The following is a 23589-nucleotide window of genomic DNA, read 5'->3' on the forward strand; positions in this document are numbered from 1 at the left end:
TTATTTCCTCCTTCACAGAAAAAAAAACACGTTATTCAAGTGTTAAGTGGCTATACTTACCAACAATCCATTGTTGCAAGTCAGGTCATTTCTGGTCACTCTACATGCCACAATTGTCGATGTCCTGATTCTAAGTGCTTGGATATAGCAAAGGAGAATGTGTCCTTAATTAAAATTGATAATTTAAAATCATGTTAATAAACCCATTAATTTCATTATCCACAGGAAGGTAAGTGTCAGTTGGTTTTAGGGACTGGTGTGTTTTGAGAACCTTGAGAGCTTATTCACATTCTAAAAGTGGCCGCACAGGGGAAGCAGTCCATTCACAAAATGGCTGCCAAGGTCAGTGTGCCAGTCTTTGTTTCATTCACCAGTGAAACTGGTGGAATTCCTCCTTGCCATGTTTTCACAATGATCCTTACTATTTTAGCTTACTGTGGTCTTTTTCTGGGAAGATAGATACCTGTCTTCTGAGCTAGTTTCTTAAGAATGCCTGTGTGGCTTAGAGGTATTCTTAGAAATCGGGATAATGCAATTCAAACTGAACAGGCACTAGCAGAAACAGAGGTTCTGCCAGTGCTGGACTGCCTGACCCTAACCTTAGCAAGTTGAATATGTTGTTATTAATTGAATGTTGTTGTTATTAAACTTGTATGCTGCCTGACTCCCAGTGACATTGGGCCGCTCACAACAATGGAAGAAATTACAGTAAAATCAGTAAAAGATGCCAAGTGCAACGGACCAGGTGGAATGAAGGGAGGGGTCTCTCTCTCCCTTGTCAAAGGCCTGAGTGAGGAGCCAGGTCTTCACTGCTCTCAACATCAGAGTAGGCGCTGTCTGGATCTTGGGAGGAACCTCATTCCAGAAGGCAGGAGCTGCTGCAGGGAAGGTGTGTTTCAGGGGTCCCAATTAAAGGAACTAGAGCGCGTTAACCCTGCAAACTGAAGTGGTCAGGCGGATGCTATGGAAGAAAGAAACGTATAGGAAAGTTCATATCCTATTTTTTGCTTTACTCTCCATCTCAAGTAGTAACTAATTAAAAGTGTGTGCCTTACACTCTTAGAGCAGTTGCAAATTTCAGTGGCAGGGTCAGCTTTTTTTCCCACCTTCCCAAACTGACTTCTTAACATTGAGCCTTAAGAATTCTGAAAACTTAATTGTAGGATACAATAATTATATAGTTAAGAGATTTTAGTTATTCTATTAGGACTGTGGTGGATTTCATCGCTGCTCCCGATTCCCAGGAAGGAGGGAGCGCATTCCAGGCAGAAAGAGGGTTCACAGTCTGGAGGCTGTTGCTGGGAAAGTTAAGAGGCTCAAGGTAGCTCCGTCCTAGAGCCTCCCAGGTTATTTTCCCTTAGGTCGGTCAGAGTAGCTTTAGCCTGGAAAGATTGTGTCTATATGGTGAAAGCAATAAAGAACTGGAGTTTGGAATACACTGACTCAACATTGTTCTTGGGCTAGCCCTGACAAGGACTTATTTAAAAAACCCTCTTAATTGCTGATTACAACAGCCCCTTTTCCTATAAAGGAAATATATTCTGACAGTTTTGCCTGTTGATGCAACTGGAATTTTATTCTAAAGGAAGGCAAGCTATCCTTGAGTCATTTATGTCATCAGAGTTCCTTCTAACCCGTTACTAAAAACTGGCAGCCGCTTTCCTACATTTTGAGATGGGAAATAGATACAAAGTGTAACATTCCTAAATTAAGGAAATCAATGTTGCAAAAAAGCCCAAACCCCAGTCCTGCCCATGTGTGATGTAGCGCTACTGACTTTGTAGCCCTCAGCACCCTCAAAAATGTTGAAGTGCAGGCCCTGACCACTAACAATTCTAAGATGTCACCATATTGATACAGTATTACTACAGTTTATAGTTAAATATATTCACTTACAGTTGTTTGATGCATATACATTAAAAAAATAGATTTTGTGCCTTGTATTTGTTTGAAGGTATGAATGGAAGTGTATGAAAGGAAGTACATGTGACCTATTCAAAATACTGTAGGCCATAGAGGCAGAAGGGTTTATTCTGAAAGATTAGTTTATGCAGCAGTCAAAAAGAATGAGACCCCTAAAATGATGAAATGAGAGATGGTTCTCAAACTTAATGTTGTAATATAAGTGAAGTGGAAGAGGCTATGGCATTCATGTGAAAAAGTACCAAGTGGTATGAAAAAAGCTTCAGGTTAGGACTGGCTGTGTCTTGTCAGTAGTTTATAAAAGTGGGTGGGAATTGTAGTACTTCAAAGCCACCAGAGAGTAGCATGGTGGAGCCAAGTGCCTTATTTCTTCTGGAACTGAAATTACCCTAGCCAACTAGATATTGAATTATATAGGTATGTATGGGTGGTTGTAAGAGTGACTAAATGAACAGAAGTGGTACACCTATATTTCTACATGCCCTGAGTCCTGATTATAACAAGTAGGGATGGAAATATTACAAATACTATCCTTTTTATGATTCTGTGTGATAAGATTAGCACCATGCTATCAAATAGTCCTCACAACATATTGAGTCCATACCTGTTGTACAATTGGATTTGACAGCAAATACACAAAATCAACTAAAAAATAAAATTAGGCCTACGTTTAAAAATGTAACTTTTATTAATGCTCACAAGTGAGCTTAATTTGTATCATACATTGAAATAGCTCTGCTTAAGAAAAAGACAGAAAAAGTGCATTTACAAGAGTACTTTTTTCTTTAGTTCTCTGTGAAAATGGAAGGAATTGGAATCACAGGTTGACAAAACGGTAAAATGGAACTGCAGGTGACAATGAGCCTTAAGTAAATGACCCCTTTACATGTTTCCCACTTGAGACTTCAGATTCTGTGAATGTTTAATATCCTGACAATCTAGAGAATCTGTTATAACTCTACAGCATATTAACAAGGAAAAAGGCAGAACTCCCCTTTTTATTGTACAAAGATGAATTTTAAAAATTGATTAAAAATCACTATATACAATTCTATGCAAACTGTCTTAAATACATGGTTTTTGGAGTTATTTACAAACTGTTTTCAGTCTGTGGGACAATCCACAGCTAAAGCAGTCATTTTACATCTCAACTTTGGCAGATAACTCACTTCGGCAACACCACAAATGAAAAAGTGTGACAAAGCATTGCAAGGGCAACCCAAGAAATTTGTTCCTCAGAAGCAACAGAAGTACTAGGGCTGCCAAAGTTTTCAAGACACGGTGCCAGGTTACAGTTATACACTGTGAAAGATTGAACAGACAAAAGCACCTCATATACCAGTATGGCTGATACATAAAGCCACATGTATATGAGCTATTTAAATGAAGTATTTTTTATTGAATGAGTGAGCCTAACTTAGCATTTTTCTCCCCAATTTTATTCTTTTTTAAAAAAATACATAAAAATACAACATCCAATGTCTGAATAAATATATTTAACAAGTCACAAGATACCTTATTTTACACAAAAAATTCAGCTTTAGAAATTTTGTTAAATAACTTCATTGTTATATATTTTATTTTTTTGCCTTTTGTAACAAAATAAAAACTCTGAAATTACATAGAAAAAAGACAAAATACTTTTGCCAAGGGATAAGATAGTCCACTGAAAACCTATTCACAATTCCACCGTAAACATTAAACATTAAAATATTTGCATAATCATGTGCTCGAAAAATCCTATAAAAAGTGGAAGACTCATTAAGACGGTAGTTTCCAGTCAACTACGCTTCCTTTCACAATTTATTTTGTCCAATTTACACCTTTAAAATTGGGCACAATGCTGAGTACATACTTTGGCAGGTCTGTACAAGCAAGTGCATCTCCAAAAATAAAAATAAAAATGGGACTCTCGCTCAGGATTAAGATATAGCTCAGTGAAAAAAGTGCAGCAGTAATTATTTTCTGATTTACTTATTTTGATGCCATTTTTGGTGCACTTGCTCTTTTATTTAAAAAAAAAAAAAAGCCATTTCTTTACAATGCCCAATGCTTCATTGGATATCTGTGTTTTCAGATCAGATTAAGTGCCCTTTTTCTGTTTAAAGCAAAAAAAAAAAAAAAAAGACAGAGTGCACCCATAAACCTTTAGTTGCCAATTAGACTATTCTCCACAATAAAATGTGTTGTTGTTTTTAAAAAAAAATCCATAAAGACAGAACAGAGGAAGGGGCACAAAGGAGAAGAGACAGACGAGTCCAGCAGTGGAAGAGTATACACAATATACTTGGCAATGTCAAACCAACTGGGTGCTTTCTATGAAATTTCCGGATTTCTGTCCAGGGCAGCAATTTGCTGCATGAAGCAGAGGTGATGACTATTATCACCTGCATTCAACAGCAAGCACGCTCTGTGGAGGAGAGGGTGATGATGGGCTCATTCCAGTGTCCGAAGAGCCAGAGGACATGGAAGCTCCAGTGTGGGACACTATAAAACAAAAAAGTATGTGCCTCCATGTTAATGGCTGACATTTATCTTCGGTGCTATAGTACAATGTTACTCCCTCCCCAAATCATCTACCCAAACTGGTAAGTTTTGTGCCAATTCTTCAACATGCAGCCTGTATCATTAATCAGCTACCAGCCCACTAAATTGTCTCAAACATGCCATGAAACTAAGACACCATTGAGCTAAGCAGAACCTTAAACATCTGGAAACAACCAGCTGTTATGTATCCCAGAACTGGGGTTTAGAAAAGGATTCCATAAGGTGTAAAAAGGACTTGTCAGCAGGAATAAGTTTTGGTAGCCTTCACATATGAGAACAGGCTATTTATTTAAAATTACATGCCACTTCAATTGTAACAAACTCTAAACAGTGTGCAGTCCCAATTTCAGTATAAAGATTAAACAATAAACAAATCAGATCAACTACATATTAAGAAACCAGCACTTTCAAGATTTTGTATTTTGACCCCCATTGTGCAAGATTTATTTGGCATCTCCCCAATATATATATTCTTCTTCCTGGAATTATAGCTCAGCATAGATTTCCTTAATTATGGATTTTACAAATTTTCTCCCTGAGTAATATATCTCCTATAAATTTGCTTTATCCTCCCTTTTCCCACCACCATGACCAAACTGGCAGAAGCAAAAGGAACTGAGACAGGATAGCAAATTAGCTAATTTATCTTTGACTAAAAAATAAAAATCCATCTAGGATACTTTTAGGTGTCTTGACAATTGAATACAGCCATTTATTTCCTACCATGGTGTATTTAAACTGATAACATTTTCTAATAATGGAAAAGCTGCAAGTCAATATCCAGAAACAGGAGATGTATGAAAGAGTTCTGGCCAGACCACTCATGCAAGTGCATACAGCAAAGTTTACCTTCTCGGTCCTTCTTTTTCAATCGCTTTCTTCTCCTATCAATGGTTGCTACTTCTGACTTCAGAGACATGTAATATTTCCTGATTTCCTGTAGTTTCTCTTGTAGAAATGAGATCCTCTCTGTGCTGTTCATATTATCCAATTCATCTGTTTAAAAAAAAAATCAAGTAATATTTAAGATAAGCAGAAAGATTTTTAGCGCAATTCTAAAATGCTGCACTAAAGTGTGACTGTGATATATACAGGTGGTCCTCGTTTAGCAACCACTCATTCAGGGACCATTCAAACTTACAATGGCGGTGAACAAGTGGTACTTATGACCAGTCCTCGAAGTTCTGATCATCCTAGTGTCCTGCAGTCATGTGATTGCCATTTGTGAGCTTCACTGCCAGTTTATGACAAGCAAAGTCAATGGGGAAGCTGGCAGAAGGTAGCAAATGGCATCCACATGACATTGTGCTTAACGATGGCAACCAGAAGTGCTGGAACTGCTGCTGCTAAGCAGCGGAGCCACATGTTGTTATGCTTTATGACTGCATCACTTAGTGAGACAAATTCTGGTCTCAACTGTCGTTAACTGAAAAGCAGTAAACAATATTTTGCAACCATCTCTAATGAGTACTTCACCAAAGGATCATTACCTTGTTGTGGTGCTGGAGCTTGAGCACCTCAATGATGCCATGAGCTAAACCGTGAACGGCCACCCAAGATGGGAAGGTCATGATAGAGAGGTCAGACTAAATGCGATCCCTGGGGAAAGTAATGGCAACCCACCCCAGTATTCTTCCCGTGAAAACTAAATGGATCAGTACAACCAGAGATATGTCGGTATACCATCGGAAGATGAGACCCCCAGGTTGGAAGATGGTCAAAATGCTACTGGGGAGGAACAGAGGATGAGGTCAACTAGCCCCAGACGTGATGATGCAGCTAGCTCAAAGCCGAAAGGACGGCTAGCGGCCGACAGTGCTGGTGGTGAACGGCGAATCCGATGTTCTAAGGAACAACACACCATTGGAACCTGGAATGTAAGATCTATGAGCCAGGGCAAATTGGATGTGGTTATTGGTGAGATGTCAAGATTAAAGATAGACATTTTGGGCGTCAGTGAACTGAAATGGACTGGAATGGGCCACTTCACATCAAATGATCACCAGATCTACTACTGTGGACAAGAGGACCACAGAAGAAATGGAGTAGCCTTCATAATTAATAGTAAAGTGGCTAAAGCAGTGCTTGGATACAATCCAAAAAACGACAGAATGATCTCAATTCGAATTCAGGGCAAGCCATCTAATATCACAGTGATCCAAATATACGCCCCAACCACAAATGCTGAAGAAGCTGAAGTAGAGCAGTTCTATGAGGATCTGCAGCACCCACTGGACAACACGCCTAAAAGAGATGTTATTTTCATTACAGGAGACTGGAATGTTAAGGTGGGCAGTCAAATGACACCTGGAATTACAGGTAAGCATGGCCTGGGAGAACAAAACGAAGCAGGACATAGGCTGATAGAATTTTGCCAAGCATAACAAACACTCTCTTCCAACAACCTAAGAGACAGCTTTATACATGGACTTCACCAGATGGACAACACCGAAATCAGATTGACTACATCCTTTGCAGCCAAAGGTGGTGGACATCTATACAGTTGGTAAAAACAAGACCTGGAGCTGACTGTAGTTCAGATCATGAACTTCTTATTGCACAATTTAGGATCAGACTAAAGAGATTAGGGAAGGCCCACACATCAGCTAGATATGAGCTCACTAATGTTCCTAAGGAATATGCAGTGGAGGTGAAGAATCGATTTAAGGGACTGAACTTCGTAGATAGGGTCCTGGAAGAACTCTGGACAGAAGTTCGCAACATTGTTCAGGAAGCGGCAACAAAATACATCCCAAAGAAAGAGAAAACCAAGAAGGCAAAATGGCTGTCTGCTGAGACACTAGAAGTAGCCCAAGAAAGAAGGAAAGCAAAAGGCAACAGTGATAGGAGGAGATATGCCCAATTAAATGCAAAATTCCAGAGGTTAGCCAGAAGAGATAAGGAATTATTTTTTAAAAAAGCAATGCGCGGAAGTGGAAGAAGACAACAGAATAGGAAGGACAAGAGACCTCTTCCAGAAAATTAGAAACATTGGAGGTAAATTCCAGGCAAAAATGGGTATGATCAAAAACAAAGATGGCAAGGACCTAACAGAAGAAGAAGAGATCAAGAAAAGGTGGCAAGAATATACAGACGACCTGTATAGCAAGGATAACAATATCGGGGATAGCTTTGACGGTGTGGTCAGTGAGCTAGAGCCAGACATCCTGAAGAGTGAGGTTGAGTGGGCCTTAAGAAGCATTGCTAATAACGAGGCAGCAGGAGACGACGGTATCCCAGCTGAACTGTTCAAAATCTTGCAAGATGATGCTGTCAAGGTAAGGCATGCTATATGCCAGCAAATTTAGAAAACACAAGAATGGCCATCAGATTGGAAAAAATCAACTTATATCCCCATTCCAAAAAAGGGAAACACTAAAGAATGTTCAAACTATCAGTGGCACTCATTTCACATGCCAGTAAGGTAATGCTCAAGATCCTGCATGGTAGACTTCAGCAATTCATGGAGCGAGAATTACCAGATGCACAAGCTGGGTTTAGAAAAGGCAGAGGAACTAGGGACCAAATTGCCAATATCCGATGGATAATGGAAAAAGCCAGGGAGTTTCAGAAAAACATCTATTTCTGTTTTATTGACTATTCTAAAGCCTTTGACTGTGTGGACCATAACAAATTGTGACAAGTTCTTAGTGGTATGGGGATACCAAGTTATCTTGTCTGCCTCCTGAGGAATCTGTATAACGACCAAGTAGCAACAGTAAGAACAGACCACGGAACAACGGACTGGTTTAAGATTGGGAAAGGAGTACGGCAGGGCTATATACTCTCACCCTACCTATTCAACTTGTATGCAGAACACATCATGCGACAAGCTGGGCTTGAGGAATCCAAGGCTGGAGTTAAAATCTCTGGAAGAAACATTAACAATCTCAGATATGCAGATACCACTTTGATGGCTGAAAGCGAAGAGGAACTGAGGAGCCTTATGATGAAGGTGAAAGAAGAAAGTGCAAAAGCTGGCTTGCAGCTAAACCTCAAAAAAACCAAGATTATGGCAACCAGCTTGATTGATAACTGGCAAATAGAGGGAGAAAATGTAGAAGCAGTGAAAGACTTTGTATTTCTAGGTGCGAAGATTACTGCGGATGCTGACTGCAGTCAGGAAATCAGAAGACGCTTAATCCTTGGGAGAAGAGCAATGACAAATCTCGATAAAATAGTTAAGAGCAGAGACATCACACTGACAACAAAGGTCCGCATAGTTAAAGCAATGGCGTTCCCCGTAGTAACATATGGCTGCGAGAGCTGGACCATAAGGAAGGCTGAGAGAAGGAAGATCAATGCTTTTGAACTGTGGTGTTGGAGGAAAATTCTGAGAGTGCCTTGGACTGCAAGAAGATCAAACCAGTCCATACTCCAGGAAATAAAGCCAGACTGCTCACTTGAGGGAATGATATTAAAGGCAAAACTGAAATACTTTGGCCACATAATGAGAAGACAGGACAGCCTGGAGAAGATGTTGATGCTAGGGAGAGTGGAAGGCAAAAGGAAGAGGGGCCGATCAAGGGCAAGATGGATGGATGATATTCTAGAGGTGATGAATTTGTCCCTGGGGGAGCTGGGGGTGTTGATGACCAACAGGAAGCTCTGGCGTGGGCTGGTCCATGAAGTCACGAAGAGTCGGAAGCGACTAAACGAATAAACAACAACTAATGAGTAAGTCTATATAAAACGCAGCCACAGTAGCAGCAGAAATGTGTAACTGAAAGCACAGAAAATAATAAATAATAATACTATTATCATAGTAATGGTAATTACATAGTAGTATTATAGCTAGTTAAAAAACCGAATAGGAAAAATAAGCCTGGTGGTATTGTTTATAGTGATCAAAGCCTATGTTCAACCCTTTAGCATGAGGAAGGGGCCACTCAACCAACTACTACTCATCAACTTAGAACAGAAACAGGAATAAGCAGAATCAAGCACACATGGTTCTGTCTACATAAAGCACTTACTAAGCTGGACACTCCATTTATACACTCTTGGGGAAACATTATGATGGTTCTTCTCTCTCTGCTTGTCCTTATCCCCATCTTTAATATTAGGAGATACCACTCTAGCAGGCGATCGAGTGAGCTTCTGTGGCTTAGTTACACCAATATGCTTTACAGGAGTACATTTGCTTGAGCTGTCTAGAGCAGGAAGATCTTCACTATCGCTGCTTTGCCCTACAAGACACAACCAGCATTTTAAACTGTAGAATATGTATTTAACGGCATGAGGTGATAGATGTTTTTACATATATTTTAGATAGCAGTGCTCCTCAGCATTTCAATATTTTAATATTGTCACTGACCAATATAATCTCAGTAATCCTAACAACAGGTCTGCAAGGCAAAGCAGTTTCAGTCAATATTACATGCTGAGGGGAAAGAAACTGAAAAATGATAGCTTTTCTAAGATCACATATTTTGTTTCTGTTGTAATCCCCTTCACAGAGCTCTGGTCAATATATGCAGTATAGCTCTTATCACCATTTCCATTTTTATCCTCACAAAATTAGGAAATAGATTGAGAATGACATGCCTAAGGACAACTTTGTTACTATGAATTCATTCAAACTTAGATTTTGCTGTTCTAATTGGAAACCATTATATAAATCACATCACATGAAAAACAATAGTTCAAAAAAATCTGAACTGGGGACATTATCCATAACATTTGACATGAGGCTCCATCAGCTTTCCTAGTTCCTTCAAAAGGATTCAGTTGTAATTCTCATTTCTAAGAGTGTTCTGGTTGTGCAAGCTTCTTATTAGAATTATTTTCAATCATATTTAAAACCTGACACTGAGTGTGTGTAAAATGGCAGCCAGTTAAATAGATTTTGCATACACCCTAAGTCACAATGCAGAGATTTTTCCAATTACCCTGGGATACTCTTTGTAGTATTAAGGGAAGTTCCTCAATTTTATCTGCCCAAGCCAATAAGGCCTATAGCAGTGAGTGTGAGCTGTATAACAACATATCCAGAGGGCATCAGGATTACCTATCCCTATACTACAATTCAACTGAAATATTTTCATCTGAATAAAAGAAGACTATAAACATATTCTGTTCAAACTGCACATCCAAGTGAAATGTCACACAGCTATTTCTTAAAGGAAAGAACTCCAACTAGGATGCCATACAACTGTGACATTTTAAGCTTAAAATGCTAGAATAGAGAATTACATGCTTATAAATACTTCCAAAAAGTGTTATCTAAATACCATTTCACCTTTTAAATTAGAAAAAAAAATATTTTGATTCTACTCAAATTCTATTGCCAGCATGTCTACTATTTAGGGGTACATGAAAACATCTGAGCTTAAAATAGCCATTTTAAGTGTTCAGAATTGAACACCTTACATTCTAGAGTTTTGTCCTAATAGGGCATTTCATTTCATACTAATTTGAGTGTTCTGATATCCCATGATTAGCATATTTAAAAAAAAATCCTTCAAGCCGTGGAAACTTGAAGAACTCAGTAATCAATAAAACAGTAGATAGCCTAGTTCCACTGGCAGGAGTTAGTTGAGAGAAGAAAGGAATGGGAATGAGTGAGAATCACAATTATTCAGAGACTAAGAATCCAATAGGAAAAAAACTGTCAACACAGCCTCTTGTATTTATGTGCTCCCAAGATAAAACAAGTAACTCTGGCCAACCATGGCTTGCAAAAACAGAAAAGCACATGTCTGTCTGGAAATGGTGTCACAGAATGTCAAGGTCACTTGAAAAAGACTGAACGAGGGCGGCATCCAACCACCCCACTATCTATTTCAAGAAAGTGAACTGAAAAGTGAAGTAAAATTGTCACTACAGCACCACTAGAAGGAAGTCATCTAGGTATAACATAGCAGCATCAGTCCACTACTGTGCCTCCATGACCAATGCTAGGATATGAAGGACAGCCCAGACCTAACACCCCAAATGCAATGCCACTGCATCACTAACACGGTGATGTCATGTCACAGTTAGACAGTGAGCTGTAGAAGGATATCAACCCAATTTTTAGCCACATTTGTGGTTTCTTAAATGGCTATATAGGACACTATGTGCTTGGAATCAAGACTGCAGCTGCCCTGGACCACAATTTAATAGCACCTGCCCTCTGCTGTATTCTAAGTGGGTCTGACCAGGGCAGGGTAGAGTGAAAAAATTACTTCCCCTGATTTGGATTTTATGCTCCTGGTAATGCTCTCCAAGATAGTATTTGCCTTTTTAGGAGCTGGATTACACCACTAGCTCATGTTTCAGTTGTGCTTGACAAGGACACCCAAGTTCTTTTCACACATATTAGTGCCAAGCCATCCTATACATGCTTTCATTTTTTTCTTCCCAGATGCAGGACATTTACATTTCTCCCTGTTTAATCTCACTCTATTCAATTCAGCCCATTGCCCAAGCCTGTCTAGATTTTTCTGAAATTTCTCCCTCATCCAAAGTATTAGCTAACCTTCCTAGCTTTGAGTCATCTGCAAATTTGGTAAGTGTCCCTTAATCAAAACACCGCTAAAAATGTTGAACGCCACAGGATCGAAGAGAGAGCTTTGTAGCATTCAGCTTGCTTCTTCCCTTCAAGTGCTGTTCTACACCACCAATTCTTCATCAGGTCCTTCTTCCCAGACAACAATGCAGGGCATGGATACATCAACATCCTGGAGTTTCTCAGTACCATCCTGGAAGCATTTCTCCACAGTCACTTTCTCTGGTCCATTTCTCTTTTGGGGTTGCATGTGAAATGTACTAGAGAATGTAGCCAAAAGTGGCCTCCAGCTTTTGGGAATAACTTGATTGGATGCACCAGCAGTGAGGATGGCAAAGACAGAGGTATATGATATTCTACATGAGATACTGGTGAATGGGAAGATCACCACTTATTCCTGATTTCTGGTTATCTCATATGACTTTTGACCAGATTAGCTTTTGACAAAACGCACTCCAGATGCAATGGCAAAACACCAATATCCACAGACTTGTATGAATACCTCCCCTTGAGTACTGTATTTGGTATGGGTAAATCCACAGCCTAGGAGGTTTTCCATGAAATGGTGCTCACAATGAATCAGTTGACAGGATAAAGATGCAGGGTAAGAAAGAGTTGGTAGAGGCTTCTGGAAGTTGAGCTTCCCCTAGACAGGAGCGCACTTCCATGCCCATCTGCATCTTAACACAAGGGAAGCATGGCCCAGAATTTTACAGTACTACAGTATGGTGCCTTGTATCATGATGAATGCCAAGGAGCGCTTCTTGTATATGCAGGGATCTCTGGACCTATGAGAGGACTAAGTTTCAGAGGTCTTCTTTGCAGGGAAGGTACAAAAAGGATTTTCTTTCAGTGGGCTTTGTGTTCTTGGACTGTCAATTCGTCCTGATATCCTAAGCTGATCATTCTCCTACTCTCTCTCCCACATTCCACAGCAACTCATCTTTAACTATTATCACAGCTGGACATGCATAGGCAGGAACTTTAGGTACCTGAAAGCAGGAAGCCATTCTGTATATATCTTCCTTGTTTTAGCTTAGGATATGACTCAGGATGTGAATGTTGCTTGTTGTGCATTTCAGAACAACTGAGAATATCTTGGGGATCTCTTACTAGAAGCCACTAGTCTACCTTGGCAAATACCTTCCCAGTGATTTATGGGGATGTAAGATAAGCATTTTGCCTGGAAAATCCTGCATCTGGCTGACAAACCAGCTGGGAGCATTTACTTTACTTTATTTTATTTATTAATTAAATTTATCCCCGCCCATCTCCTCCCATTGGGGGACTCTGGGAAATCAAATCAAATCAAATCAAATCAAATCAAATCAAATCAAATCAAATCAAATCAAATCAAATCAAGCTACATAGTTGGCAAGTAGCATTTTTAGGAGGTGCCACATCATGTTAAAAGAACTACATTAGTTTGTCAGTTGTTTTCTTAACCCAATCACATCTTAAGCCCAAATTACTTTCAGAAGCTATCTACTCATGTTCAGGTCACCTCATACTCTTAGGTCCTCAATGGATTGTCTTCTGCAATTCTGCCACAGGTATCTTTATTATCAAAATCAAATTGCTTACAGGCTGGTATAGATGGTAGGAAAGAGTCTGATATCTACTACCCTGTGTTTTGGGAAATGCCAGTCCAGTCTCACAAAAGATGCCAAGAATGTGACCTGGGTACTTGCCATCCTTCTCCTCTTCATTATTCTTATTGCTCCTTATTGGCGGTCACATTTGGTATTTATTTCCTTTTTCATTAAAAGTTCTATTTCCTTAAAAGAAGGGTGATCAGGTTTTTCACATCCTGGGACATTTAGAGGGGACTGGCCTGACTGTCCAGATGATAGAGGTGGCAGTAAATTTCTCCACACTCCTGCCTGTGTGTCTTCTGACAACTATGATTATATGGGGATGAGAGATGATACTATAGAGATAGTTCTGATGTTGGACAGGAATGGGTGAATCAGATCACATGAGGAGATGGGCTGGGAATGTAATGGTTGCTATATGGATGAAAAATGAAAGGTTGCTAGTGTGACTGAAAACTATTAAGTTTATATGTAGATTGTTGGCAGATGCTGGGAAAGCCTTTAGCCCAGGAGAGGTCAAAAAAGTCACACACCAAGCATTTCTATAAAAATAATTTATTTACAGAAAGCAAAAGCAAAACATTTAAAGGACTTAGCTCCCCTGGAGGAAGCCTTGCTTGGCTACATGTCGGCAGAGAAAAAAAAAAAAAAAAGGAAGAAAGAACAAGTCCGGGCAGGTTTTCTCCCCCCCCAGGTGATTTGCATGAAGCAGGTGAGAGGAGACAATCACTTGCAACCTTTTTCACCCGGCCAAAATGACTAGGCACAATAGCAGCTTAATCTAATAGGAAAAACCTCAACACTCCCCTTTTTACACTACAGATTAAGATGCAAACCAATCTTCTCTGACTTTATATGTCTTTCCATTCACATTACTTTACCATTATCTCCCCTTTGGTTTAACAGAAAGCTACCATTCTTCTTCCTGTGTTTTTCCAAACCTAGGTTGTTATAATTCCAAGGCTTTTTAATGTGAAATGGCTTTTCATGCAGGCTTCAAAATCAAGCCTTTGTTTTTCTGTTGATGTGAACAGCAGCAAATCATCAACATAAATGCACAGATACATACAGCCTTGTTTGTCTTTTTTCATATATACACAGGGATCTGCTTTTCCTTTTTCAAAACCAAAATTCTGCAGTTTTTCATCTACTTTTTGGTTCCAGGATCTAGCAGCTTGTTTTAACCCATAGATTGACTTCTGCAGTTCACAGACTAGATTCTCCCCTTTTTCATAGCCAGGGGGTTGCTGCATGTATAATCTGTGGTCTAAATCACCATAGAGAAATGCAGTTTAAATGTCATAGTGGTTAACTGACATTCCCTTGAGTGCAGCAACTTTTAACAGTAATCTAATTGATTCACCTTTAGTAACTGGTGCAAAAGTCTTGTCAAAGTCTAAATCTTTCCTTTGAGTGAACCCTTTTGCAACCAACCTTGCTTTATATTTTTGGATTTTGCCATCAGCATCCCTTTTCAGTTTGAAAACCCACCTACAACCCAGACAGCGTTCATTGGGAGGTAGATTTACCAGTTTCCATGTTTTATTTTCTTTCAAGGATGCTAATTCCTGTTGCATGGCAGAATGCCAATTTTGTGCAATCTCAGGTGGTAAAGCATTCACTTGTTCTAAAGACTCAGGTTCTGTGAATATGTGAAAAGCCTTTACTGTTTCAGCCTGAAAACGTGATGGAGGAACGCCTTTATTACTCCTCTGAGATCTGCGAGGTAATACAGGGCTTAAATTTTGACTCCTATCACTTTCCTGAGAAGCATCTATCTCATCAGACAGATCTTCAGTTTGCTTTTCTGGTTTAACGTCCTCATCAGGCAAAAGATCACCATCAGCAAGTCCTTGCTGTTCTCTTGTGGTGGTCAGTTCAACTGGAGAGCTAGAATTTAATCTCCCCCAGTTTTGTTCAGCAAAAGAAGCGCTTTTGCTAATTATTAATTTCTCTCCCATTATGAACCTGTAGCTCCTCTGGCTTTGTTCATAGCCAACAAAGATGGCTTTCTTTGTTGTGGGGCCGCCTTTCCTTCTCTGCTGTTTTGGAATGTGAACCCATGCAGTGCTACCAAACACTCTAAGATGGCTTACCTTTGGTTTCACACCATAAAACAAATGGAATGGAGTGTCCTGAATCAGAGTTATACAACCTGTTCTGTACAGAAGTGGCAGTAGATATTGCCTCTCCCCAGTACTTAAAACATAATCGTGAATCTTTTAACATGCATTCCATCGCATTTTGCAAGGTTCTGCCCTTTCTTTCAGCAACACCATTTTGCTGAGGGGTGTAAGGGTTAGAAAGAATTTGTTCTATCCGCTTTTCCACTAGGAACCTTCTGAATTTGTGAGAAAGGTATTCTCCTCCTCTATCACATTGGAGTGCAGATACAGGCCTAGGGAATTTTCCATTTGCCCATGTCACAAAACTTTTAAATTTCTCAAATGCCTCATCTTTATGTTTTAAGATGTAGATAAATGTGTATCTTGAGAAATCATCAATGATGGTCATTGCATACCTTGCTTGTCCAAGACTTGGAGCAAAAGGACCAATAATGTCAGAGTGTACAATTTCCAAAGATCTAGTTGTAACTCTGTCACTGTGCTCACAGGAGCTTTTAGTGTTTTGCATTCTTTGCAAACTACACAGTCTAAGTATTTATCACAGGGTTTTATCTTTAGGTCAGCACACAGCTGTGGCATTTGTGCTATATACTTGAAATTAGCATGACCAAATCTCCTGTGCATCAGGTGTACACATTGGTCATGATATGGAGTGTTGCCAACTGCAGCCTTGCAGCTTGGCTTCCTTGCATTTTGCACAATGTACAAGGAGTCTTTTAACATACCAGTAGCACACAATTTCCCGTATCTCACAACCATTTTTCTTAAATGTTATGATATACCCTGTTGCAGCCAATTGTGCCACAGATAAAAGGTTTGATTGTAAATTTGGCACATACAACACACCTTTTACAGTTTCTCCTAAGCAGGATAAATACAAGTCACCTTGTCCCATAATTTTGGTCACAGACCCATCAGCCAAAGATACACTTTGTCTTTCAGTTTTAGACAGTGACACAAAAGAGCTTTTACAATTACATAAATGACAACTGGCCCCAGAATCTAACACCCATACATCAGAATTACCCTTCTCAGCAACCTGTGCAATTTGGGTTGTCTGAAGAGCCTTCTTCTGTGTTGCCCTTGTGTTCTTCTTCTCTGTCTTTCTACTCTTGGGTCTCATGGCACAGTCTCTTTGCAAATGTCCAGCTGAACCACAAGTGAAGCATCGCTGGCTTGCTAGCGCTGTGGCCTCAGGTTCCTTTCCCTTCTTTTCCCTCATTTTCTGGTCTTGCAGCTTTCCAGAAGAGATGGGGGGGGATCTTTCCTCTCTCTTCTCCCATTCAGCGAGTAAGCGCTGTGTAACATACGATGGGGTGAGGTCTGCTTCAGGCATAGCCTCCAGGGTACAAATCAGCATGTCCCATGTTGCATTCAGTGAGGACAGGAGGATATATGATTTTGTGAGAGGTGTAAATTCCATTCCTCTCTCCTGCAACTCAACAAACAGCTGCTGAATATAATGCAGGTGCTCAGGAAGGCTATCTCCTTCTGCAAGGTAGGCTCTGTACAGCTTTTTCGTCAGAGTAACTTTACTCCCTGCTGTTGCCTTTACATATAAGTCTCTCAAAGCGTCCCAAAGTTGCTTTGCAGACTGCATGCCTCGCACGTGGACTAGCTGATTGTCCTCAACTCCCAAGATAATGGTGGCTCTAGCCCGCTCATCCTGTCTCAGCCATTCAGCACTGGGATTTGGGGAGTTTTGCTCACCATTTGGCAGCCAAAGATTCTCTCTGCGAAGATACATCTCCATCTTCAGGGCCCAATTCAAATAGTTGGTCTCTGATAGGCGCTCCAGAGGCATTGCTGAGGGCTGGGAGGTAGCCATGGCTTCTTCCTTCTTTTGCAAGTCACCTCAGCTAGCTTCTTTGTCCTGTAGACCAGCAGTTGCTGGAAAATCTCCAGGTGGCTCCAAAGAAAATCTTCACAGGTCTTTGCTACCTGCCTTTAAATTGTGCATGAGGTGTGGAGTTGATCTCTCTTTTCTCTCTGGGTTTTATTGGGCCCATAACCTGTTGGCAGATGCTGGGAAAGCCTTTAGCCCAGGAGAGGTCAAAAAAGTCACACACCAAGCATTTCTATAAAAATAATTTATTTACAGAAAGCAAAAACAAAACATTTAAAGGACTTAGCTCCCCTGGAGCAAGCCTTGCTTGGCTACATGTCGGCAGAGAAAAAAAAAAAGGAAGTAAGAACAAGTCCGGGCAGGTTTTCTCCCCACCCCAGGTGATTTGCATGAAGCACGTGAGAGGAGACAATCACTTGCAACCTTTTTCACCCAGCCAAAATGACTAGGCACAATAGCAGCTTAATCTAATAGGAAAAACCTCAACATGGATCAGTGTGTCCAGGAATGCCACTTTACTTCTTTTTTATTCCTTTTTTTCCCTCTATCCTTTCACATTGACCCAGACAGTTTGATCAATGAGGAAGCTGTGGTCATGAAGTCTTGCAAGTACTCTCCTAGCCCAAGGCATCATGGGATACCCAGATCTTCCTGCAGAAATTGGGCAGGGATCAAGTAACCCCCAAATGGCAACTTTGGAGAAGCTATCATGCATTGCCAGAACCACCAGTAAGGTGAGTGTCACATAAACAGGGTCTTAGTGTTGGTATGCTGTTTAGTTTTCAGACTGCCAAATGCAACTATATTCTTTTATCTCTTTGTTAAGCTTTTCTGGCAGGGCCAAAGGCAAAAAGTATGCACTGCGCAAACTTGCACATTAAAAACAAGCCTCAAGCCAATAGCTACAGAAGTATATTTTTGTTGTTGCTATGTTGTAAATGGACTGTTCTGAAACACATCCGTTGCTACACTGAGTTTAGTTCTGTGTCTGTTTACTCAAGCATTGGTTGCAAAATGCATGCTTAATTATTGTTTCAATTTTCACAAAGACAAGCAATATAATCCAAAACGACAAATCCATTTTTACTATATCGGTTTTAAAAAATGTTTTTTTTTTTTGATAGATTGGTGTCAGAGTAACATATATTACCAGGAAGCAAGGGAGGTTTCAAATTCCCATCTATCTATGATAGAATACCAAAACGTTTGGAGCTTTGTTCTGTTAAAAAAACCTATTTGAAACCAGTGTGGTATAGTTGTTAACATTTAGATTAAGTCTAGGGAGAGCCAGGTTCAAGTCTGTCCCCAGCAAAGGAAGCTCTCTGGTGACTTTGGGTTCCTCTCTTTCAGCCTAGCCTACCTCACAGGGTTGTTGTTGTGGAGAAAAAATAAACAGACCGCTTTATAAACCATCTTGAGCTCCTGAAGGAAAGGAGGGATATAAATCCAGCAAGAAAGTAGATGTCACAAGTAAACATTCCAGTACATTCTGAGCTTGGAACAATTTTTTGTACACACTTGTATTCACAATGTAGATCACCGAGCTATATTCTTTATTTAGCACTTTAAAAACTGACACAGAGACTGCAGAATTCTGTCCGTTATTCTTAGCAAGAAGACACTATCAATTATATTGTGACCCCACAAAATTTCTTCTTGAGAGCGCTTTCCCAAAAGCTTTCAGGGAAATTGAGCTCTCTGTAACTATGGCACAAAAAGGCTTAGAAATATACCAGGACCAACATAGTCAAACAACATTCCTTCTGGGGAAAAAAACTAACAAACAAACATACCTGTCCCATTTTTCTCACTTTTGGCTATCGTACTTGCTCGTTTTGGGGTACGCTTCTGCCGCTTTGTCAGTGAACTACTGCTGTTATCCCCAGGCCTTTTTTGCCCTGAAAGTAAAATGAAAGTTGCCATTCCATATAATAATACGATTCATAATTTAAAATTTAAGTTAATTGTATAAGATGTAGAACTGAAAAGAACCAGAAAAATTACCATTCCTAAGACGACATAATGACAACAGAGAAAGAAAAAATCTGCAACAGTCCAAACTATCTATACACTGAAGCATAACTTCAGAGAAACATGCCCACAAAATCATTACCCCAAAAGGACAGTAGGGAAAGTGTCAAGAAATGCAACAGAGTAATCTTGTGAAGGACATGCAGTGGAGTGTGGAATGTGCAAAGGAGGACATGCAGCGGCAATTCCTACAAGTACGCCCAATGCACTCTTAGGCAAGAGGATAATGTGAATTACATGGGAAAAAACAACAACAAAAACAGAAAAGTATGAATGAAAAGTAAGGGAATTGTCTTTTTTCCCTTCTCTTTCCCAAGACAGAACTTTTGAAGTTTGATTTTCTTGTATTATACTTCCAAGGCATTTTCCCACAATTGTAATGAGTTACAATCCCTGTCTAGGTGCTTTCACAGTGCAGCCTCCTTAGACTTGTTAAAGATGAAAAAACACTTGTTACAACTAACAGAATTACAGCTTTGCGCTAAGAGATGCCAAGTTTATTTATTTATTTATTATTCACATTTCTATCACCGCCCATCTCCCCCTAAAAGGGGGACTCTTTGCTGCTGATATGCAAGTTTATCATTATTTATACCTTTCTTTAAAAAGAACCAGTGGCTATCATACAATAAAAAATAAATATGAGAATATATTTATCAAAGTGCACAGTAAACACACAAAATAGCTTTCAGTTCAAAGCTTTAAACACTAATTCCTTTAATAGGTGCAAAATTAATACATACCAAATAGACAGTCAAAGGCAATCCAAATTGAACAGACATAAAAATATCCTTCTTCCCCCCACCCCCCCAAAGGTATTTTATTGTTGTAAGTCTTGGTGGGATAAAAATAAACTAAAATGTGAAAAATCCCACATCTGCCTTCAAAAAGTTAAGACGAGCGATTATTCTGAAGACCTGGTCCCTGATCTTTAAATGTGTAAAATAAAGACCTGTAAATAAAATAAAGACCTGTAAATGCATTTTCAATGTATTTAGGTCACCACAGAGAAACTTTGTACTTAGAAGGTAGTACTTACCCTTTTCTCCAATTTCTGGGCCAGCTATGCTACAGTTGTTTGACACTTCAAAGCCATTGGCAGACTCATTCTCGCAGAGGCCTTCTTGAGACTCTTCAGCCACACTGTCCACTTCAATGGTAATGTCACTTTCACTTTTTATGCTTCGTGATTCATCCTGACTGAAAGTTAGAGGTGAGGAAACAGAGAAATTTGGCTGGATCACAGAAGGTAACATAGGTGGGTTTGAAGTGAGATTACTACCATCTTGTTTTTCTGCAACCAAACTTTCAGGCCCATTCTTGTCCTTTTCATCAAGATCATCTAAGTCCACTTCATGGCAAAGGAGAGTTTCAGGACCAATTTGAGGCATGGAGTCATCTTCATCTTTCAACAGCGTGTTACGATTTTCCTCTGAAGAACAATCAAAATGCCCACCTCCCCTAACATGAAGGCGTTGATCTGATTCTGCCACCAAGGATGGCATTTCTTCATTCTCATTTCGAAGAGAGTCATCACCACAGAAATCCTTACATTCTTCTACTCCATAACATTCATTTGTCTTCTCTTCAGTCATAATATTTGGCACAGCCAGCTCACTCTCCTGTCGTATCCTTTTGTCAGGTGATGGCTGTTCTACCACTTTTCTTTTCAAAAACTTCTTATCTTTTGCCCAGAGATCTGTTTCATTCTCAGAAGTAGAGCTCAGACCTTTATTTTCCAAGGAGGAAGTATTTAATCGTTCAGATTCTGCAACATGCTCATTGGTTGCTTCTTCCTGATTTAGTGATACAATCTTTACATTCTCCAGGGAAGAATCTCTTGTTCTGTTCTTCCGGCCTTTCCCTTTAGGTGATTTCTCCATCTCTCTCTTCACTTCTTCTATCTGATCACTTTTACTGCCAAAAATCTGAACCACTTGTTCACTCTCTTCACCTTCTAATTTCAATTTTTCTAAAGGATGAACTTGATTCTGATCATTCTCTTTCAGCATATGTGAGATCTTTGCAATCTCTTCAACAGGTTTGTCAACAGTTCGTTTTTCATTTTCCATTTCAGAACCGGCTGGAGAAAATTCTTCATTAATATTCTTTTCAGAAGCTTCATCTGCCTCACTATCTGATGAAACTGAGTCTAATCAAAAACAACATTAAAGGACAAAAAGGCAGAAATTTAGATTGAAATCTACATAAATACTGTACACACAAAGCTATAGATACCTAGCTTTAATAGTATAATGGATAAAATAGTATGATTTGTATTTATACACTACACAGAAAACACATAATGTTCAGAACAATTTTTGCTTTCAGTATTCCAATGAGAAGTATCTAAAAAACATCTAAAAATGTTAAAACAATGTTTAGCTACAAACACAGCCACACAATTTTATTCAGGAGGAAGAAATATACTTAACTACAAAATATATATAACATCAGAAACAAAATTGCAGCTTTTTCATTTGTCATTGACAATTAAGGATAAAAATATCATGTCCTAGCTTAATATTCTATAAAGAAAGAAAAGACTTCAATTTACATACCAGGCCTGACAACTTGTAGCTATTCTAAAACTTTTAGTGTCATGGAATCCTTTCAAAATTTGCCATCAAATTGTAATTTCTAATGTGACACAAAATTAAATCCTGATAGAATAACCATTTCAGTCCTTCTCTGTGATGGCCCTTACACTATGGAACATGCTATTTCCAGTGGCACACTTGGCCTTTCCCTTCTGACATTTTCATAAGCACTGAAAACCATTTTGTTTCAGTGGGCCTTTGGCCTCTAATGAGGCATTGTGGGCAAAAAATTAGCTTTACATTTTGTGATGTGTTTTTAGGGTTAAAAAGGGTATTAGTTGGGGTTATTATGTATATAAGCCACCTAGAGTCTTTGGACTGAATGTAAATAAATATTAAATGTAAATGTAGTTTTCGTTAATATAATGTTACAGCTCATTTACATTTACATTATTTTTTTTCCTGACCCAGACATCACTGTAAGGCCAAGTATAGCCCTCAGCCCCCCAAATATTGTGCAACTGTTTTATAAAAGTCCTTCATGTGAATGGAAGTGATTAGCTTTGACTCATTATGACAATTAATAATTGAAAGGAAGCAGTAAAAATTCAAATCAGAAAAAAAGTGGCAAGTAATACAAACTCTTGATTCTTTCTTCATTGTAGATAGTACCATATATCTCTTCTTCTACAGGTGTAAACTGCTAGCACTTGCCCTTTCCTCCCCCAAATTTGTGAAATTTCTCCCTACAGTTTATTTTTAAAAATTCTTACCATTTGACCCTCTGTCAGAATCCAACATTCCTGAGCTACGTCTTGTTTGCCTGCGAGGCATACCTAAAAAAAATTAAAGAGGCTATAATATAGAGGTAGAGAGCGAGAACACATTTAATACTTTTGCAATTACATGCACATTTTCACACACAAGCAACTTGTTGATTTTAAAAACACAAAACCGTTTCTACCTTAATGTCCCTCATTAGTAGCTTGAGCAACTGAGAAAAAGCGGATTGCCACATATCACGACATCAAAACAGAAGTACCTTCTGTCCCATTAAGCAAGGGTGAGCAATCCAGCAGGCTGCTGCGTGCACTCCGCACTCCTGATTTGCTGTCACTATTAGGAGGTTTGGACAGACCGCAAGAGAGATTTGATAGAAGAGTTGATTTCAGAGGAGGACGTCCACGCTTTCCCTTTTGTTTCTCCTCCTCTTTCTTTTCATCTTTTTCACAGTCTTCTTTACTCTGAATACAAACACAGAAATTCTCTTTGTCAGGAAGTTTAAGCTCTTTTTCCTCAACAGAATGCATGAAAATATCAACTGTACAGCTTCTGCACAGCAGAGGCTACTTCCAGTATCAAGTGACAGATCTCCATTTGTGGAATAGGAGTTCCCTTAATCTGCTTTGAAAGATCAAATTAACCCTTTGGAATAGATCTAGAGCGTGTCGAAGAAAACATCCAATTTATCAACAGTATCCATTGCATT

General features: G+C 39.3%; 1 protein-coding gene across 1 annotated transcript in view; it reads right to left on the bottom strand.

Annotated features, from left to right (window-relative positions):
- Positions 1 to 2592: 2592 nt before the first annotated feature.
- ARID4A (AT-rich interaction domain 4A) overlaps positions 2593 to 23589 on the bottom strand; it is a 68837-nt gene continuing 47840 nt past the window's right edge. Inside the window, exons 19-25 of the mRNA XM_063290479.1 lie at positions 23143 to 23344; positions 22874 to 22936; positions 20600 to 21712; positions 19323 to 19427; positions 9447 to 9659; positions 5320 to 5466; positions 2593 to 4410 (exon numbers count right to left, since the gene is read on the bottom strand). Coding sequence (XP_063146549.1) covers positions 4307 to 4410; positions 5320 to 5466; positions 9447 to 9659; positions 19323 to 19427; positions 20600 to 21712; positions 22874 to 22936; positions 23143 to 23344 — 1947 coding nt within the window. The 3' untranslated portion in view covers positions 2593 to 4306. The remainder of the gene's footprint in view (positions 4411 to 5319; positions 5467 to 9446; positions 9660 to 19322; positions 19428 to 20599; positions 21713 to 22873; positions 22937 to 23142; positions 23345 to 23589) is intronic.

The sequence above is a fragment of the Candoia aspera genome, chromosome 1 (genome assembly GCF_035149785.1).
Source record: "Candoia aspera isolate rCanAsp1 chromosome 1, rCanAsp1.hap2, whole genome shotgun sequence".
Lineage (NCBI taxonomy): Eukaryota > Metazoa > Chordata > Lepidosauria > Squamata > Boidae > Candoia > Candoia aspera.